Raw genomic sequence first — 18,005 nt, 5'->3', positions numbered from 1 at the left:
TCTTGTTACGGTTTGTATCCTTAGAACTTTCTCGGACGTTTATAGGAAAAGTGTTTATGGGCGTTGATGCGGTTTCTGGTCTGTAGGTCTTAAACGTCTGAATACCCCTATTTGAAGGTCTAAACTATGTGCTATGTTTTCTCGGGAATGTTTCTTCTAGAAACTTCAGATATCAATTGAAACTGGATCTCAAAAGTGTCTCAGTCAGAGCACATGGAAAATGTGGGTGTATTCGTCTAGAAGAGATCAGATTGCCCAAAGGAGAAGAATGCCCGAGTCCGTTTGACTAGGAATGATGTTATATCATAGACAACAAATCAAGATGGAAAAGTTTACGAAACCACAAACGCTACTACAATACAAATTCCTTAGTACGCTTGGTATCCTAGGTTAGGCGAGTTCGTCTAGCTTCAGGTCGAAATGCGAAACACGGATTTATAGTACTGTATCCCTAATCGCCAAAAGGGGAGCTAAGAGCCATGCAATCAATATATTTCCTCTTTCCTGCGATGGCACTTATTTGCAGCTTATAGCGTTGGCTATGATGGCAAGGTGCTGATATATTTGTTATTTTAAAGCCATTGTCATTGGGACTGGACAGTCCTCGAGGCTAGGCATTTGCCTAATTATGAGGGAGTTAGCTTTGGAGTTGAAGGTAATTGAAGGTAATTGATGACATAGATTCTCATATCCATTGAACTATGCTGACTCATGGATATGCCATTCTTAGTTTGAGCTTTTATGATAATTTAGATGATAATTTAGAATGAACAATTGAATGATTCAAAAATTAGCATATGACCAGCAGTAACTACCGAATTGGCGCTACTTATTATGGTGTCGCAAATACCTTACGCGGATGTGAAAAGTCGACAATAGTTGAGAACCTGGTTCGATAATGACTATTTTTACTCTTGTCAAAATCAAGTTAGTACTTATTCTGTCCAAGTTAACGCCATACCAATTGATATATAAACTGAAACATCCCACCATCTTCGCGACAGAAGTCACGAAGCTAGAAAGCAGTAATTATATCACTAGACATGTGACACCCGACGATATATCATCGTAGTCTCATCGCTCTAGCGCTACTTATACACTACCTAAATACAGTCAGTTCAGGGTTCGCCCTAGAACGTCATCGAGAATTCCTTCTCTGCTTAGATCCAATCATTATCGACTTCCATGGATCGATATGATCTAAAGCGTAATAGATAGTGGCTGACATAGGTGGCTTAGGCGCGAAAAGGTAAAGTGGCTGTTAGAATCCCGATTCAATTAGAGTTAGCGCCGTGGTTTCCCGTCAGAGTCGACAGGGTTCTTCTGTTCCCGCTTTTTGATTTGACCGGTAAGGACCAACATTCAAAAGCCGGCCGATCCTACTATGCCACCATGCAGGCCAATGCAGGCATGTGCGATGTGCGTTAGTGCATCAGCATAATACTATGGGGGTACGTACATATCCATACATATGGACATACATACCCCCTGCCAAGCCGTCTTCCTCGTTTCTTCTTGGAGTGTCTGGAGGGTGTAGGGGTGTACGTACCTGTGGCAGCAGTTTTTCTTGGCTTTTCGGCCTGTAATTTCAAAACCTTCGCGAATTGGCTGGACCCCGTGCGACTTCTAACATCCAACGGGGCTGAGCATCGTCTTTCCTTTGTTCTCTGCCCAATTCTACAACGCATCCTGCGCATCCCACACTTTACATTATTCTACCTTATCTCTTCATCAGCACATCAACGCTAACCCGTACCATTCAACCTTCCCCATTCCATTTCCATAACTTCTGCAACCCGTCAGAATAATCTAACCCGCCGGTCGGCTACGTCGGTTCGATAACGAAATACCGAAATTCAATTCGACTTCCCTTCAAAAAGTTCCGATCTACTCCTGTTTCCGCTCCTGTCGCAACTGTCCGCACAGCCTCAACCCGCCTGAGGGATCCCGCTTATGACAACCACAGGTCACATAAATCACCACCTCGCGCAAGACGTAGCCATTAGTTCAATACTCTCATTGAAAGAATACTTCACAAACTTGACATTGGTAGGAGGATAGGGTAGTCCAAGGATCGAACCCAACAGTTAATAAACGAACCGCCGAACCTTCCTCTGGTATTCGCTTCGCTTTCCGGATGTTCGAGTCGGAACCGGCGCGATGAATTTAACATGTAATTCAACGTTGGAGGATATGAAGAGTATGTATTGAGACAAGCTTTTCCTTCGATGTCCTTTCCCGCGTGCCCAGAATCTTAGAGTCGTGGCGCCAAGAAGCCGTGCTGACATGTCTTGGAATAGTCGGGTCGGAGGAGAAGATCGCAGGACCCTTAACCTTCCATCAACTCGCCCTCATCATCGCCGGCGCCAGTACGATAATCGCATATATTATGAGTTTCTATTTGATGTGGCGACATGCTATTAACTACACCAAGCCTCTCGAACAGAGACAGTAAGGCTGCCTACCAGTCCCGCTCATGTAGAGTCTGGCTAACTTGCGCTAGCATCATCCGCATCTTATTTATGGTCCCCGTATACGCCACCTCGGCTTTCCTATGTATATGGTATTACTGGCATGCCGTTTACTTCCAGGTTCTCAGCGACTGCTACGAGGCTTTCGCCATCGCTTCTTTCTTTGCCCTCTTGTGCCATTACGTAGCACCGGATTTGCACGAGCAAAAGGAGTTCTTTCGACATATGCGCCCGATTAAACCATGGGTATGGCCTGTGAATTGGTTTGCCAAAGCTTGCGGCGGGAACAGGGGACCTTGGAGAACTCCTCAAAGCGGCCTGACATGGTTTAACATTATTTGGATCGGTATCTACCACTACTGTTTCATCAGGGTTGCTATGACTATCACTGCTGTTGTGACACAGTATTATGAAAAGTACTGCGAGAGCTCCAACAGCCCCGTTTTCGCTCACATCTGGGTATGTTTTCCGCCTCATAAACCGAGAGAAAGTTCTGACACCGTCATAGGTGATTGCAATCGAGTGTATAGCAGTAACCATTGCTATGTACTGCGTCATTCAGTTCTATGTCCAGCTAAGAGAGCCACTAGCCGAGCATAAGCCTTTTCTAAAGGTACTAGCCATCAAACTAGTCATCTTCTTGTCCTTCTGGCAAACTATCGCTATATCCCTTGGAACGTCCACCCTTCATATTGTGAGCGCGAATGCTGTTCTCGCCTATCCGGATTTAAAAGTCGGCATACCTAGTTTGATGCTTTGCGTCGAGATGGCCCTCTTTTCGATTCTGCACCTCTGGGCATTTCCTTACGCTCCATATGTCGAAAACGCCAAGACGAGCTTCTACCCCGTTCCCGATCCCTCGATGGGAATACCGCCTCGCGAGAATGAGCATGGTCCTAAAATGGGCGGCTTCATGGGGTGGAAAGCCTTTGTTCATGCTCTCAACTTATGGGATGTTATTAAGGCCTTTGGCCGTGGTATGCGATGGTTATTTGTTGGGGTTAAGCGCCGTAAACAAGATCCTAGCTACCAGTCCAAATCTGAGGATATCGATACTAGTTATCCCATGAAGCCTTACGCGGGCGGCCCCGGTAACAAAGGCACGGATCATTTACCGATCGCCAATGAATTCCGCAGAAGCGCATTTGGGATTCCTCAGACACCCAACGAACCTGTTCCTGAGGAGAGCGCCGGGTTGATTACGAATGCGCAACCGAACCCTGCTAGTCCCCCAAGACAGCAACCCAATCCGTACAGGGACCCGAGGCAACCTCAATTATACGATCCTAGCCCGTCAGGGATTTACACGCCATACGACGACGACCGAGGTGACCTTGGGTCCGCCGGACGCGCGCGGTACGAGTATGATTCCAACGAAGTCAACAGCTACCAAGGTGGAAGCACGGCGGGCTGGAGTGAGCCTCGAGGCGCACCCAGGCCCGGTAGGAGAACTTCAGCACAAGTCCACGTTGGCAATGCACTATGGGGCGACCGTAATATGCGCGGCGGCGCGATCTAATGCAGTTCTTCAATGGTGAAGGCGCATAAGATTTTATTCTTTATTCACTACCTTGGTACGGTGCATATTTGGTTGGTGGGGTCAGCCTTGAAGCTTGGCGTTCTGGGATCATTTGAAAGGTGTTTGCTGAGGCATGGCGTTTTAGCTGGTCCGCTACGTTTACCAGGCGGGACTTGATGATATGTTTCGCCTTTTTTAACTGGACTGCTTGGACGGATCATTGCATTTCGGGCACCATTTGGCTTACGATCTGGAAAGTAGCTGGTCCGGTTGGTTGCTAAAAGACATATAGATAGATACCTTTGTGTTTGTTGTCTAATGAAATGATATGCAATATTCTGCAATATCTCATTATAATGATCATGTAAGATTACCTCGTATGAGTTTAGGAGCTCTGAGAGTAATATTGGCGCACGAAGTATGTGTTAGTTGATATCTCGGACTCGCATACAATCTCACTATAGGACTAGCCTCAACAGCTATCTACCTACGTAATGTGGCTATGTTATGCCTACCTATGTTTTCCATACATAACGCGCCGCGTCACGAGAGTAAATACAAGAAGAGTACGCTCGATTTGCAAACCATCGTTTACTCAAGTCTGGTCTGCTGAGCCCTTGCGGCGCAGCCGGATTAAGCCCCTATCTTCGGGGTCAAGTGGGGCCGTGAGCACCCTTTTTCAACTAACCCGCGGAGGCCCGGGATATCTGTTCGCACCTGCCCGAGAGACTTCTTTTTCTTCTTTCCCTTTCATATATTCTGTCACTTACTAATCATAAATTCTCAATGGTATTAAGTGTCTTAGCTGTGGCTTTGCATTAAGGTTTTATATTCCTTAAGGACATGAAACTAAGTTGGTTACTGAGTTATTGATGGAATTTCTAAAATCCTTCTATTATCGGGAATAGGAAAGCAAACCTATCCGGAACCAAGTCATTATTAAAGGTACCTACCCATGCATAGAAAATTACCCAACTTTTTTTTCTTCATAATATTGGGGAGTAATGTATAAGTACCTAGTCACATTTTATGAATCCTCTATGAAACATTTAAAACGAATAATACTTACTTTGTTAAATATTCACCACTATGCCGTTTGGAAACAGCAGGAGTCTCTCGGCTTCCCCATTATAAAAACCGGAATTAACATTTCGGCATCTAAGGCTGTTTGATTAACTTTATTGGATAAATGATGATCTCTTCCGTATTTTCCGGTTGAAATGTCCTCTGAAGAATCATAACATTGTCTAGAGCGGTTGATCTAGTAATAATACCATTGATTATCATTAGTTTCAGTGTGGAAAGAAACGTCATACATGGAGTAGTAATAGAACAGCCCTCAACTATACTTCATTTCGCCGTACAATTATAAAACCTGGGCGTATTCATATATCAAAGCACGTAAAAGATTATGCCATGGCACCGACTCTCGAGTATGTATCTACCATGAGAGGATATCTTCAACCTAATATGGCAGATATTAGCCCCCAGACTATAAAGTCACTGTACTTCACGTCGATGGATGCAAGAGCTCGGGCCAAGACAGAGCAAAAGAACTATACATCTATTGTACGGGAGCTCTAGCTCGAGACGGAGGCACAAAGAGTTGTTGACTGAAGCGTCTGACGCCAAGGCCACAAATTTCGATACACAACTTAGTTCACGAATATTGATATCGAGATAACGGACAAGAGGTTGAAATGGATGGAGAGTACTATGCTCGTGGGTGAGGGATGCTGACATATTGATGAGAAGGAATTTGCGGTCGAGTACCTGGTGTACAAGGTGATGAACTAGGACAATCAAGTCATACCAACATGTAGTAGCTTTTGAGAATGAGAGAGGTTTTCAATCAATTCTTGGGTTATACGTCTCATAAAAGTCTGTCGGGTCCGTTGTCTTGAGTTGTTAATTAGGTAGTGAAGCGATATCATTCAAGAGGCTGAAATGTCAAGCCCTGGCTTAACATCGTCTCACCCATGGCCAAATAGTAGCAGGCTTACACTACAGAGAATCGTGACGTGGTGGTAGTTTGTGGGAGTTCAAATAGAAGTCTATCACAGGTACGTATCTAGTTAATGAAGGTTGTGTGATTAGTAAGCAAGGGGTAAAGTGAAGAACCCCTGAACCCCTGAATCAATATGATTCTCTTGTCAATACGCTGAGTCACAGGTTCAAGTGTAACTACATATTGTACATTAACTCCAACGAGGATAATTATTTGGACATATCTTGATTTGGAAAATCCATTACATGTAATCATCGCCGGCAACTCGATATTTGGCAACAGTGCATTATACAAAGAATGTATATATATTGAAGTGGCAATTTACATGCAGGTCTCTAGGCAGCTGCTTCTTGCGCAGTGAATAGATTCCTTAGGCTTGGGGTATTATCGTCAGGTGATAAGTCCAGTCATGGACAGCTCTGGCAGTGCTCACACGCTCGAGGACGGACGTCAAGGAAATGATAGATGATTTGACGTGGGAAACTTGTGATTGGCTCGGAGTGAAGTCGATGTAGCCCGAGATGTGAGAAAGTACGAGTTTCGGGATAGCTGCATGATCCAATTAACTGAGTCGGCGACAGCCAAGGCAAACGACATTGGGAGCCGTTTATACCTAGGTAACATTTTTGATTGATTGGAGCCACGAAAAGAGACATCCGACAAACGAACACTTTCGTTTGCAGAATCTGAATCAAGGCAGCAGCCCGATGTCGAGCACTTACCACTCTGTTAGATAGTATTGTTAGGGTTCTTCAAGCTTCTTTGGTCCTTTTATCTTGGTATATCATCCTTTACTTGCGACCCCTTGAGAAAGGTTTCGGGAAATCCCAACCATCTCGCTCAACTTGACTTTACCTGAATTCTTCAAGATTTCTCCCGCAAGAATAGGAGAACTAAGTTCACGATGGATATCAAAGATATCTCCGAGGAGAAACAGTTCTTGGCGCATTTCGACCAGATCAAACAGAATGCAGAGCGAGCCTACCGTCGGAAGGGCGAAAAGGTCCGAGAACACCCTCCCCCTCAGATGCTCGTCTGGAAGTTCATTATGAAGCTCGCCGCTTCCGATATCATGAGTGCAGGAAGTACGCATAAATCCATGTTTGCTACGTCGCAAGTGCCGGCCTACTATCTTCCTTGTATACACCCTGTTCAGGAGCTCAAGCCCCTGATGATATCGAACATGACGCTTGAGACCCATCACCGTGGGAAGCGAGCCTTAGTCCGCGTCCTGACCCCGGCCGACCGGATGACCGCCGTCATGGCCATCATCGAGGACGAGGAAGGCACCGCGGTTATGCTACAGCTCTACAACCAACCCGAGGAGAGCGTGGTCAGTAAGGACCAAATCCTGCGGGAGGGAGACGTGTGCATTCTCAAGGAGCCGTACTTCAAGGTCACTGTGGATGGTTCATATAGCCTGAGAGTTGACCATGTCAGCGACGTCATCTGGCTTCAGGATACCGATCCTCGCATCCCCCTAAAGTGGAGAAAGCGAGTTTTGACCCTTGACGAGAGTTCCAAGGAAATACGACTGGAGGGGAACGCGGCGGTTCAAAAATGTCAATGGGCTGAAGCAGAGAAACTGTGAGCAACTATGTTTACAAGTAAGCTTAGAGATCTGGCCGGGTACTAACCAACCTTGCAGATACACAGACGCCATACGAGCCGCCGAGACCCCCGAAGAGGCGCAGCTAGCCCATCTCAACCGTTCGCTCGCGAACCTCCATCTCGAGCGGCCAGAGAAAGCTCTCGACGACGCACTCAGGGGCCATCCAAGTGGAGGCCCAAACGAAAAGGCCCTTTTTCGAGAGGCGAAGGCGCTCTACGCCCTACGAAAGTTTAGCCCCTGTCTCGAGAAGTTCTTAGCCGTCGTGCGTTGCAACCCCAAGAATTCGGACGCGTGGGCCGAGATCAAGCGCGTCAAGCAACGCCTCTGCGAGGAAGAGACGGGCGCCTATCAGTTTGGCAGCATGTACAAGCAAGCAGAACGCACCCCGCCTTTGATAGACTGCGCGACGTACGTCGGATCGGTCGAGGTCCGCGATTCTCCTGGCCGAGGCAAGGGCCTCTTCACCACGAAGCGAGTTAAGGCGGGAGAGCTCTTGTTGTGCGAGAAGGCTTTTGCGTACAGTTACGCTGGCGACGACACCCCCATTGGCCAGCAGAAGATAACCATCCTGATGAACCTGAACTCCAAAACCATGTGTATGGGCGGGCAGGCCAACCTCATCACGCAGATCGTCCAGAAGATATACCACAACCACGAAGGGGCGGACGTATTCACCAACTTACACCACGGCGACTATCCGAAGGTAGCTACGTCCGAGGTAGACGAGGCCCCCGTAGTTGATACGTAAGTCATCCACCCCCTAAGTCCCAAACCGTCAATCCAAGCAAGGAAAGCTAGGTAATAATCAATAAACCAGATTCCTCATAGCCAAGATCATCCAACTAAACTGCTTCGGCGCCCCGCGCAGCAGCTACGCCACGCACACGTTCGGCGAGAACACCACCAACCACAACACCAATACCAACAAAAACAAACAAGACAGACCCTCCTACACAACCTGCGGCATCTGGCCGCTCGCCTCGCGCATAAACCACGCGTGCGTAACAAACTGCCGACGCTCCTTCATCGGGGACTTCATGCTCGTGCGCGCGACGCGGGACCTCGACGCCGGAACCGAGCTGCTTCACGCGTACCACCAGCCGGACCCGGACGAGACGTACGAGGAGACGCGGCGCGCGACGACGCGGAGCTGGGGCTTCGCCTGCGGCTGCGCGCTGTGCCTCGCCAAGAAGGAGACGAGCGTCCGGACGGCTCGCGAGCGCAAGGCCCTATACCGCAGTCTCGATCCGTTGCTGCGGCGCGACAACAACAACACCACCTCCTCCTCCTCCGCCTCCGCGCCGCAGCTGGCGCGCGCCGCTAAGGTCCTCGGGGCGCTGGAGAAGACGTACGGGCCGACGAAGCCGGGCGCGGCGCCGGTGCCGCGGCTCGAGCTGTGGGACCCGTATTTCGCGCTGGCCGCGCGGCTGGTGCAGATGGATAAGCCGGTGGATGGGCTAGAGATGGCGCTTAGGGGGCTAGAGGCGCTCGGATACGTCGTCGTGGCTAGCCCTCCGAGGGACGCGGGGAAGAAGAAAAAGGGGGTGCTGGAGATAAAGCGCTGGGGACAGGTGAACGAGTACGTCATCTACACGTTCTTGTCGATGCTCCATGCGTACGGGAGGCTCGCGCCTGAGCTCTGTGAGGTCGTTAAGGGGTATGCCGGTATTATTTACAGTATTGTTGTCGGTGAGAAGGACACCATTGGTACACGTTTCCCTACTCTAGCTAGTTAAGCAGTTGCTGGTAATGAATTAGGATAGTAGTACGTAGTACGTACCTAGTAGGTAGTCAAGAATAATTGAGACTTGAACATCAAGAGTACGACATATAATTCCTACAATACTAACCTCTGAGGACATGTGGCATGAATATCTTCATTTATGAATCCCAGGACATTCTTTCCGGGAGGTATCTAAACAATGTAGGCATGGCATGTATGCCAACCCGCTAGGTTACAAGGATCTGATCCATTACAACGTATCAGATCCCCTATTCGGCTTACAGTTAAGACTCCTCGACCCTAAAATCTTGTCTCTTCTCTTTCTACAAACCTCATGCCTAAGGAGTTCGTTCATTCATTCCCTGTGCCCCTGTCCAGCCTTTATGCCTTTGTTTATGCTACTAATCCTACAATCGCCTATTTCTCTCTCGGTATCCCTTCTGTTCTCAAAAGTGCCGCAAACGCCAGTCTCGTTCATACGCAGCGTATGGTATTAATCTTTGTCCGGACGCCAAACTCTCACAATTGTACAGAAACTGTTTGAAAAGGGTATCATGATGCGTAGGTGAGGTTTTTTATTGTGTTGTACATCAGGTGTTGTCTTTGATATGATATCTCTTAACGCCGAAAGTGGTGCAAAAAAGTTCAGGAAAAAGAGAACAATTCTCTGAATTAAAGAGTTATTTTTGTTGGGTTCCTTCACTAGATCTTCTCTGATCTTGCCTGATCTCTGTCGTAGAGACGCCCGTTTCCCTTGCGTACGAATATTAGGAGGAAATTAATGTTACTGAGGCTGCTTTCAGAGCTAGTAGAGCTCCCGCACCCTTCGATTTGGCACCGTTGTAGGAAAATGTTATAAAATGTAATCAATGCCTGCCTGCTGCCCCTGCCATTTTGCGTGATTATTTGTTCGTCGTCATCCCGAGACTGTTCCATAATACATTGTCGAAAAGAAGCAACTTGTCATTGGTGTATCCTCACATAACGTGGCAAAGTAAGGCCTTCAGCCCCGGTACTAACGTCTCTGCCTCTTCTCGCTGCCAGGTCCTCCGTATTCATCGCTTCGACGCTTGCGACCTCGGTCATCACCTCTCGATTCCCGTCGATCATCGCCCCCACGTGGTCCTCCACCTGCCCCACCTCCGCCTCTGCCACGTCCATAATCGTCATGTCTACCACCACCATCTCCCCTGTGACGCGACTCTCGCGGTCCGTCGCGCCCATTACCCATCAAATCACCCCTGCTACCGGGAGGCAAAAGTTCCCGACCCATAACTGCAGGATCTCGGCCGGATCGTCGTGGAGGTTCCATTTCGCCTTCCCTCCCATGATTAGGAGGTCCCGTATTGGACTTTCGCTCTCGGTAATCACGGTGGTCCTTTGGCCTCTGGTCCCTTTCTGGAGTGTGGTCTCGACTGCTTCGTCGTGAGGAACGCAAAGATCGGTCGGCATTGCTGTGGTCCCTTCGTCCTCGTTCGTGGTCATTTCGGCCGGAGCGTTCGCTTCCGTTCATACTACGCTCGTTTGACAGTATGTTGGGATCTGGACGCTCGTGGACTGGCGTCGTATGAGGAGACGCGCCCGTAAGAACCTGAGCGTCAGATCCGGCTAAATTAGTCCGAGAGCCTCTCGTACGTACGGTAGGACTTCCTCCCGAAAGAATGTTATTGATACCGGAGAGTTGTCTTCTTCCGCCAGTTCTAGCGCGCTCATTACTGGATGAAGGCCCTGTGGGCGCAGACATAATATTGGCAGCTTCGGGTCCTGGCCCCATCGGATGATTCCCGGATGGCTGACGATGACCCGAGTTTACAGGAATAGGTGGTCGATCGGAAGTCTGCAAGGGCGGAAGAGCAGAACGCCCCCCTTGATGAGGACCGGAGGATGATGGCGCAATTTGACCCATTCGATCAGGATGCACAGGAACCGGGCTAGGCGCAGGAGCTGCGTATGAGGACTGAGAAGATGAGGCCGGCACGCCGGAAGCGCCGGGGTTTAATTGCCGCAGCCTTTCTGGGTGTATTCCTGGTGAACTAGTAGTACCGGGAGAGGCGGCTGGGCCATTCCCGTGACTGTATTGTCCTCCTGGCTGGCCCCGACGTGGCCTAGACGAGGCAGGACCAGTGGGAGGATGGTGCCTGTCAGGTGACGGAGGCCGATGAGGTCCACTGCTTGAAAACCTGGGATCCGGTTGTCCTGGTAGTGGATTAGCAGGAGCACGAGCCGAGGTACGGCCACGGCCGCGCGGGCCCTCAGGAGGATTAGCCGTATCCCCAATCGAAGGGATCGAGCTTAGACGACCGTAGTCTGGATCTTGATTGTTAAGTCTACCATGCTCAGGCTCACCTCGAGCAGAAAGAGGAGGCCCCTGGAATGCCATAGGTTCGCGTGACCTGTCAGGCATACCTCGGTCACCCTCGTGGTCATTGAACCTACCACCCTTAGGCCCAGTAGACGGCAACGACTCGGTCCAATGATCTCGGGGTTGGTGATCTACACGATGAGGTCGGCCAGACCGATCGTCGCGAGACAAATCGCCAGATCGAGAATCGGGACGATCGCTTCGTCGAGGAGAGACTGGCCGAGAACCATTGCGATCTCGGCTTTCATCTCTGAGCTGGCGACCAGTCGGTCTTACATCACCGATCAGTGCGGCACGAGCAGGATTCACACCCGAACGCTCATCGGGGCGATCAGCGTTGATAAGTCGCGCACGATCCGGATTCACTGTTGGGCCCTGCGGCTCTGGTTGGGGGGGAGGCAACATAGGCTTTGCGGGAACAGAGCTGTCACGTTGCGGTCGTGTTGTTTCGGGACCTCGATTAACACTGCTAGGAGGCGCTGGTCGGTCTCGTGGAGTGCGACCATCTCGATCAGGCGGGTTTGATTCGTTTCGCCGGGTAGAGTCTGGTCGATGCGGCGGCCGATCTCTCTCAGACCTTAGAGGTTCCCTTGGTATGCTTTCTGGAGCTCGACGATCTATTACTTGTGGATCCCGCCCTCGAACTGCACGCGAATCATCTGGTCGTGAGAAAGATCGCTGATCCCTAGAATCTCTAGGATCACGAACGTCTCTTGAATCCCTTGGACCTCGAGGTTCTCTGGGATCCCTTGTGTCCCTAGGTTCTCTATGATCGCGAGGATGTGCAGAAGTTGTGATCTGCCCGAATTTATCGTGCGTGAAGTGCGCGGGGAATGGGACTTCTGGTCGGCTAGGTAGTCCAGGTGCGGGAGCTAAAGTGGAGGGTCGAGATGGCTCGACCCTCGGGCCGGGGGCTGGAGCAGGAGCAGTTGGTACTGATCTTGGGGTCGACGATCGACTGGGAATTGGCTTAGAGTCCGGCTTTTGTAGAGTAGCTGGCGGCTTCTGAGTGGTGTCCTTATTCGAAGAGGGCGTTGATCGTGAATCTTCCTTAGCAGAATCGACACCACTCGATACTTTTATATCCTTAACTTCACCATCTTCCTCCTCAGCATTTGCCTTCGTCTGGGTTGTCGAGCTGTAAAATTGTAAGACATATATCTAGGCACATTTAGGGGTTCGCACTAACCCTGCCGGAGTAGGTTTGAATTCTGGCGCACTCGCCCGAAGACTCGACGAAGCTTGTACGGTCTTGGAAGACTCTACAAATTTCTTGTCCTCTGTAGAATCACCGCTCTGCTTAAAGGTTAGCGCTTGTATCGCAAAGTATAGTATAATATCTGGAACTCACGATATTTGATCGGAAAGCTTGGACCATGACCCATTTAGGGGAGTATCTCTTGAGGGCAGAAGTGGCGGTATTTGCAGTGACCGAAAGATCTACTCTGTGGTTTTGACCATCTTCGCCTTCGTTCTTTGAAGCCGCTTCGCGCTCCGCAATCTTTCCGAGTATTTGCAAGAATTGCCGACCCATGAAATCGACAGCAGGGAAGTGTTCAAGGCATGCCTTCAGAACCGTAATAGCATTCCTGATATGCATCCACTCCATGCCAGTGAGGCAGGCTCGTAGCGCCGCGGATAGATTCCGATGCCAGGTCCAGAGCAGATCACGGAATTGATCGTGTTCCATGAACGATGTTGGCTTACCATTGTCATCAAAGGCCGTTGCAAACCCGAGCTTCCCGTTTTGGATGGCCTCCTTGGCGTAAGTTTCTTTGTCCTTGTGCCATCTTGCGAGATCTCCTAATGTGAGCTTAATGAAGCGCCCGAGGAATTCAGCTTCTCGAACAGTGCAACCGAATATCATCAAACGCAACCTGTTTACGCCGAAAAATCGGTCGTACAAGTCAAGTAACCTGAAATTTGCTACTCGGTTGGAATGCATGAATTTGATCATCCGGTGACAGAAGTCTGCATCGCCAGGCGAAAGGAGAATTCGAGGCATGAGACACTCTTCAATGAAAGTATCGGCGATTGAGTCACCCTTTGCCGACGAGCTGAACCATCGTGTGCTCTGTTTGATGAGCAATATCTTGGTCTTGCTGACTCGCTCACGACACGCACTGGCTTCGGCAGCGAGATCCTTGTTGATTTGGATAAGAGCATCAAGTGATTTCTTTTTGTTACTCATACTCATGTCGCTTCGATCCCTCTTCAATTCGACATATTGCTTTTCCACTCGGGCAGTTTCCGCGTCGTAGCTGGCCATTGGAACGACAAGATCTCCCGTTTGGAGAGACCAGAAAAGAACGAAGAACTCAGGACTGATTTTATCCCATACGTCCGAAGGCAATAGGGCGCGCGCAGCGTTGACGATTGGTGCAAGGACATCCATGAAACGGTCAGATTTTTGACCGTTTACTGCTAATGGTAATTGCGGAGGACTTGTTCCCTCTGTATCGGGTACATCTACTAACATCTGATCTTCAGCGTCTTGAGTAACCGAGGATGGTACTCCATCGTTGTCCTTTGTGTCGATGATCATATCGCCGTCTGCATCCTTTGGTGATTCGGAACTTGTTATCGCAAGCTTCTCTCCCGGGCCCATCATGAAATATTGGAGGCTAGCACGACCGATCATGAAAGCCAGATTGGCATCGAGGCCGAAGTCCGTCATCAAACGAGGGATGCTTGGTATGAGTGCATCAAACTGCTCGGGCGGTAGATTGGTTCGCAGCAGCTCTACATACTGAACAAGTGCTTGCTGAGAATCGTCGATGACATTTGCTAGGTACTTAATATGTGTTTCACCCTCGGGTAGACGATAGATGGCAGACTGACGATACTGGGCCATATTCGTCAAAAGTCGACAAGCGAGATCCGTCTGTACCAAAGCCTTCATAAGACGGGTAGCACTCTTGGCGGACTCGTAGCGTTTATCTCCCAGACTGATGAGTGTTTGGCGACGTAAAAGCTCCCCGCCACTTAGAGCAAATAATTGGGCTTCCGTGAAATCAACATCTGAGACGATTCCGCCCATCGAAGTAATAAACTCGCGTAAAATTATCAAGTCGGTCGAGATGCCATGGGCGACTTGGTCGTTCACGTAATGAATGATAGGGGTAGCATCCATGTTGCTATATCGTCGGAAGACTCTCCCCGAGAATTTAGAAAGAGCCTGCAACCATCGGCTCGTCAACAGCACGGATGTTGCTTGAGTCCTGCTTCTCTGCTTGCCACCCAATGAGCTAAGGAGAGACCAGACAAGGACGTCGTGGCCCATCTCTGTGAAGTATTTGGTGCACTCCACGAAAGCCTCAATGAGGTTAGTATACGCTTCAATTTGGTCAAGCGCTACCTTGCACACGATACCCGGCGACGATAAGGCCACCTTGGCGAGTTTCTTCGCGGAACTAGATATATTCTGCAGGGACAAACGTTTCAGGGTTGCAAGTGTATCCAACCTGGCGTTCTTGAAAGCCCTCGACATTGCCGGGAGTCGGGATATTTGTCCTTCATAGCACTCCGAATATATGTTATAGCGTACTTGCGTCGGATAGTTCTTGAGAAGATCCCAAACAGCGTCCACAGCATCAACATTGGAATCGCTAAGGCATAGGGATGGAACAAGAGTTCGTCGAAGAAGGTCTTGCCAACGAGAAGTGTTTTCTGGCGACTGGTCCTGCAAGAAACTTTTCACGCCGATAGCGGCCAACTTCTTAACAAGGGAAGGCTCTCTTCCGATATTGACTCCAGATATGTTTAGGAACGTGCTGCAGAGAGTGAAGACATCATCGACGGTTTGGCAGATCGGAACATTGTCCGCCCACTCATCGAGATAGAACCGATAGAGAGTGCCTTTGTTGATACCATCAGCATGCGGCCACTTCAGAATCTTAATCGGAGCGCCTTCGGTAAGTTTCAGGTTACCCTTTGTCATCCCAGATTGGTCTTGGGCTACCTCGGGCTTGATCGGGCTGCTAGTTATAGGTCGCACTTCAACAGGCCGAGTATCGTTAAAAACTTTGCTGATACTGTGTAATAAGATGCGGTTGACAGCCGGGAAGATCTCATCAGGGTAGGCCTCGGGAAGCCACGGGAAACGTCCAAGGATGAATAGAGCTTCGGGAAGCGCGCCCACAACCAATAAGTGAGACACCAAATCCGCCTTGTGTGCTTCTTCTGGTTCCGGGAGGGGGAGTTCCTCCTCTTCATCGTCGGCTTTTGCTTCTTGCTGCTTGCCATCAGCATTAGTAGCGGCGGATTCTCGTGGTTTGGAAGGAAATGGTAAGGTATCATCGGTTAGAGCTCCAGCTGCAAGAAGGGCGTTTGGTACGTTGCCTTGTCTCTTGGCACGCTCTTTTTCATCAAGTTCTTGCATTCGTCGTTCCCTCAAAGACTCCATCTGACTATCATCCGGCCAGAGATGCGGATAGAGATCAGCAAGGGATATGAACCCTATCTTGATTAAGAAGGCCGCAAGGTAGTAAAGATTTGCTGGAATTTTTTCTTTTTTGTCCCGGGCGTCAGATGCATAGAATCGGAACTTGAAGCCTAACAACTGCGCGGCTATCTTATTACCACAAGGCGGAAGTGTCTTCGTGATTCGAACCCAATCGATACTGGAGTCGCTGGATTTAGCTTCTGTAGAGTACGACTGGTTGATATCTTCTACTCGTCTTCCACCAAGCTCAAAAAAGGCATCCAAGTGGAGCTCTCGAGCTCTGTCCCAGAATTCGAGGTCCCGTCGATAGCACTCTTCGGCGAGTTGAGCTTGGAGTTCCGCGATAGGGACGTCTTCAAATTGGGGCAGAGCCCATTTCGGCAGGCCTCCTGTGAAGACTCTTTCGGAATGTTCAACCTGGGTGCGAGGCCACCAAGAACTAATTCGCAAAAATCGAGAGAAGAACACGATGGTCCTGAGCATCGTCGCGGAGAATACGTCGATAACCACATCAAGAACCCTGCCAACATCGAGGTCGAACGTTCCTATCAAACCCTTGACTCGCTCCCAACTCGCTTGCACAAGGACAAAATCATGACCCTCTCGAGCACCACAGATTGGAGTACGATAGAGCTCTGCAGCAAGTTTCGAGTATCCTTCCGACTCTTCCCTCAAGAGGTTGTAATTGGCTTGGCGGTATAGTTGGTTGGTAGCATAGCGAATGCCTAACTTGACAAATGTGTCACGGATTAAACCAAGTTGCTTTAAGGCCTGAGCATCTAGAACATCGCGCAGAAGCCTCGGGGAGATCTCTGTGACGGAGACAAAGTCTCGCAGCTGCGGCAGGGAAGTGCTGTCGTCAGAGTCGAGAAAGATAGAGAGACTGTCGAGAAATAGTGCCTGCGGATTGAAGCCGAACGCGGAATCATCGCTATTCTCGATAGGTGGCCCAAGAATTTGCTTCATACAATTTCCAGCGTCAGCGGGGTTAAGGCGACCTTCCAGCACAGCACGAATAAACTCTTGTGAGATAGTCGAAATTTCCTCAAAGTCTTCGTCGTTACGAGACTTGATGCCATGATCAACTACTTCCTGGCGGCCTTTCTGCTGCCACGTGTTAAGTCGCGCTTCTGTTAAGATGGCGAACTTGTAAGTCGAAGGAGTAGGAAGTTGAGATAGAGCTTGAGTTTGGCTAGGCTGAGGGGCGGTGGGCGTAGAAGGGATGGCAGGTGCGGGTGCAGCGACCTGCGAGGACGAGCTAGATGGCCGTACAGTCGATGGAGAAATGGGGGCTCGATGGTTGGGGTTGGCGCCTAGCTGACTACCCGACGAGTCCCGGCGATCATTGTTGTTGTTGTTGTTGCTCCTCCTGGTATTTCGACCGCTAGGGGCGCGACGGTTCTGGGTAGAAGTATCTTGGAAATCTCGGTCGTGCTGGCCGAGGTTTGTGTCGGAAGGACGATGAGGAGCCGGCCGGTTCGCTCCGGCGTCAGATGGCCTCTCGTTTCTCTTTCGCTTAGGAGGCATCTTGGTCGTGGGCGACAAGTTCTATGCAAGGAAGAAGGGTCATAGAAGATGAGGCTGAAACCAAGATGCTGGCGATGATAAATTAAGTGATGGAAGAAATGATCTCAAGCATGCTTTGGATAGATCTGAATACCGTGTGCAGTGTTCGATTGAGTTCTTTGGTTGCGAATTCCGACAGTGCCGTTTGGATATCCGTGCAGGATTTTCGAAGGTAAGGTTGGCAAGTCTCAAGTCGGAAAATGGCGGTTTGATGATAGAAAAATTAAAAGAAAGTACAAGGTAGTTGGAAGAACAAAGAAAGCACGGTATAACGTGCGCGTGATTGTATCGATGTGTTGT

The 18,005-nt window shown here is 49.5% G+C and overlaps 3 protein-coding genes across 3 annotated transcripts; 2 read left to right on the top strand and 1 right to left on the bottom strand.

Moving 5' to 3' along the window:
• Nucleotides 1-1,538: 1,538 nt before the first annotated feature.
• F4807DRAFT_420552 (DUF300-domain-containing protein) lies at nucleotides 1,539-4,474 on the top strand. Its single transcript, XM_047997496.1, has 5 exons — nucleotides 1,539-1,916; nucleotides 1,967-2,200; nucleotides 2,301-2,451; nucleotides 2,504-2,930; nucleotides 2,980-4,474. Exons 2-5 carry the CDS (start codon nucleotides 2,161-2,163, stop codon nucleotides 3,988-3,990), a joined length of 1,629 nt encoding a protein of 542 aa, XP_047855350.1. The 5' UTR covers nucleotides 1,539-1,916; nucleotides 1,967-2,160; the 3' UTR covers nucleotides 3,991-4,474.
• A 2,255-nt stretch (nucleotides 4,475-6,729) lies between these two features.
• F4807DRAFT_40365 (uncharacterized protein) lies at nucleotides 6,730-9,456 on the top strand. Its single transcript, XM_047996037.1, has 3 exons — nucleotides 6,730-7,585; nucleotides 7,647-8,354; nucleotides 8,428-9,456. Exons 1-3 carry the CDS (start codon nucleotides 6,903-6,905, stop codon nucleotides 9,344-9,346), a joined length of 2,310 nt encoding a protein of 769 aa, XP_047855349.1. The 5' UTR covers nucleotides 6,730-6,902; the 3' UTR covers nucleotides 9,347-9,456.
• A 656-nt stretch (nucleotides 9,457-10,112) lies between these two features.
• Nucleotides 10,113-17,839, bottom strand: F4807DRAFT_40347 (uncharacterized protein). Its single transcript, XM_047996022.1, has 3 exons — nucleotides 13,047-17,839; nucleotides 12,885-12,991; nucleotides 10,113-12,833 (listed from the first exon to the last, which is right to left on the bottom strand). Exons 1-3 carry the CDS (start codon nucleotides 17,664-17,666, stop codon nucleotides 10,349-10,351), a joined length of 7,212 nt encoding a protein of 2,403 aa, XP_047855348.1. The 5' UTR covers nucleotides 17,667-17,839; the 3' UTR covers nucleotides 10,113-10,348.
• Between the last annotated feature and the right edge of the window lie 166 nt (nucleotides 17,840-18,005).

The sequence above is a fragment of the Annulohypoxylon truncatum genome (assembly GCF_022578515.1).
Source record: "Annulohypoxylon truncatum strain CBS 140777 unplaced genomic scaffold F4807scaffold_11, whole genome shotgun sequence".
Classification (NCBI taxonomy): domain Eukaryota; kingdom Fungi; phylum Ascomycota; class Sordariomycetes; order Xylariales; family Hypoxylaceae; genus Annulohypoxylon; species Annulohypoxylon truncatum.
Note: the sequence above shows the minus strand (reverse complement) of the source record. Positions and strands in the feature narration are given on the sequence as shown.

What these genes read in the sequence shown, in the direction of transcription:
- F4807DRAFT_40365 (XM_047996037.1), top strand. Translation starts at nt 6,903, where the DNA reads ATGGATATCAAAGATATCTCCGAGGAGAAACAGTTCTTGGCGCATTTC. An exon ending in TGGGCTGAAGCAGAGAAACT is followed by an intron (nt 7,586 to 7,646) that starts GTGAGCAACTAT and finishes CCAACCTTGCAG; the next exon opens with ATACACAGACGCCATACGAG. An exon ending in GAGGCCCCCGTAGTTGATAC is followed by an intron (nt 8,355 to 8,427) that starts GTAAGTCATCCA and finishes TCAATAAACCAG; the next exon opens with ATTCCTCATAGCCAAGATCA.
- F4807DRAFT_420552 (XM_047997496.1), top strand. Translation starts at nt 2,161, where the DNA reads ATGAATTTAACATGTAATTCAACGTTGGAGGATATGAAGA. An exon ending in AACGTTGGAGGATATGAAGA is followed by an intron (nt 2,201 to 2,300) that starts GTATGTATTGAG and finishes GTCTTGGAATAG; the next exon opens with TCGGGTCGGAGGAGAAGATC. An exon ending in CCGTTTTCGCTCACATCTGG is followed by an intron (nt 2,931 to 2,979) that starts GTATGTTTTCCG and finishes ACACCGTCATAG; the next exon opens with GTGATTGCAATCGAGTGTAT.
- F4807DRAFT_40347 (XM_047996022.1), bottom strand. Translation starts at nt 17,666, where the DNA reads ATGCCTCCTAAGCGAAAGAGAAACGAGAGGCCATCTGACGCCGGAGCG. An exon ending in AAGCTTTCCGATCAAATATC is followed by an intron (nt 12,992 to 13,046) that starts GTGAGTTCCAGA and finishes ACCTTTAAGCAG; the next exon opens with AGCGGTGATTCTACAGAGGA. An exon ending in TTCAAACCTACTCCGGCAGG is followed by an intron (nt 12,834 to 12,884) that starts GTTAGTGCGAAC and finishes ACAATTTTACAG; the next exon opens with CTCGACAACCCAGACGAAGG.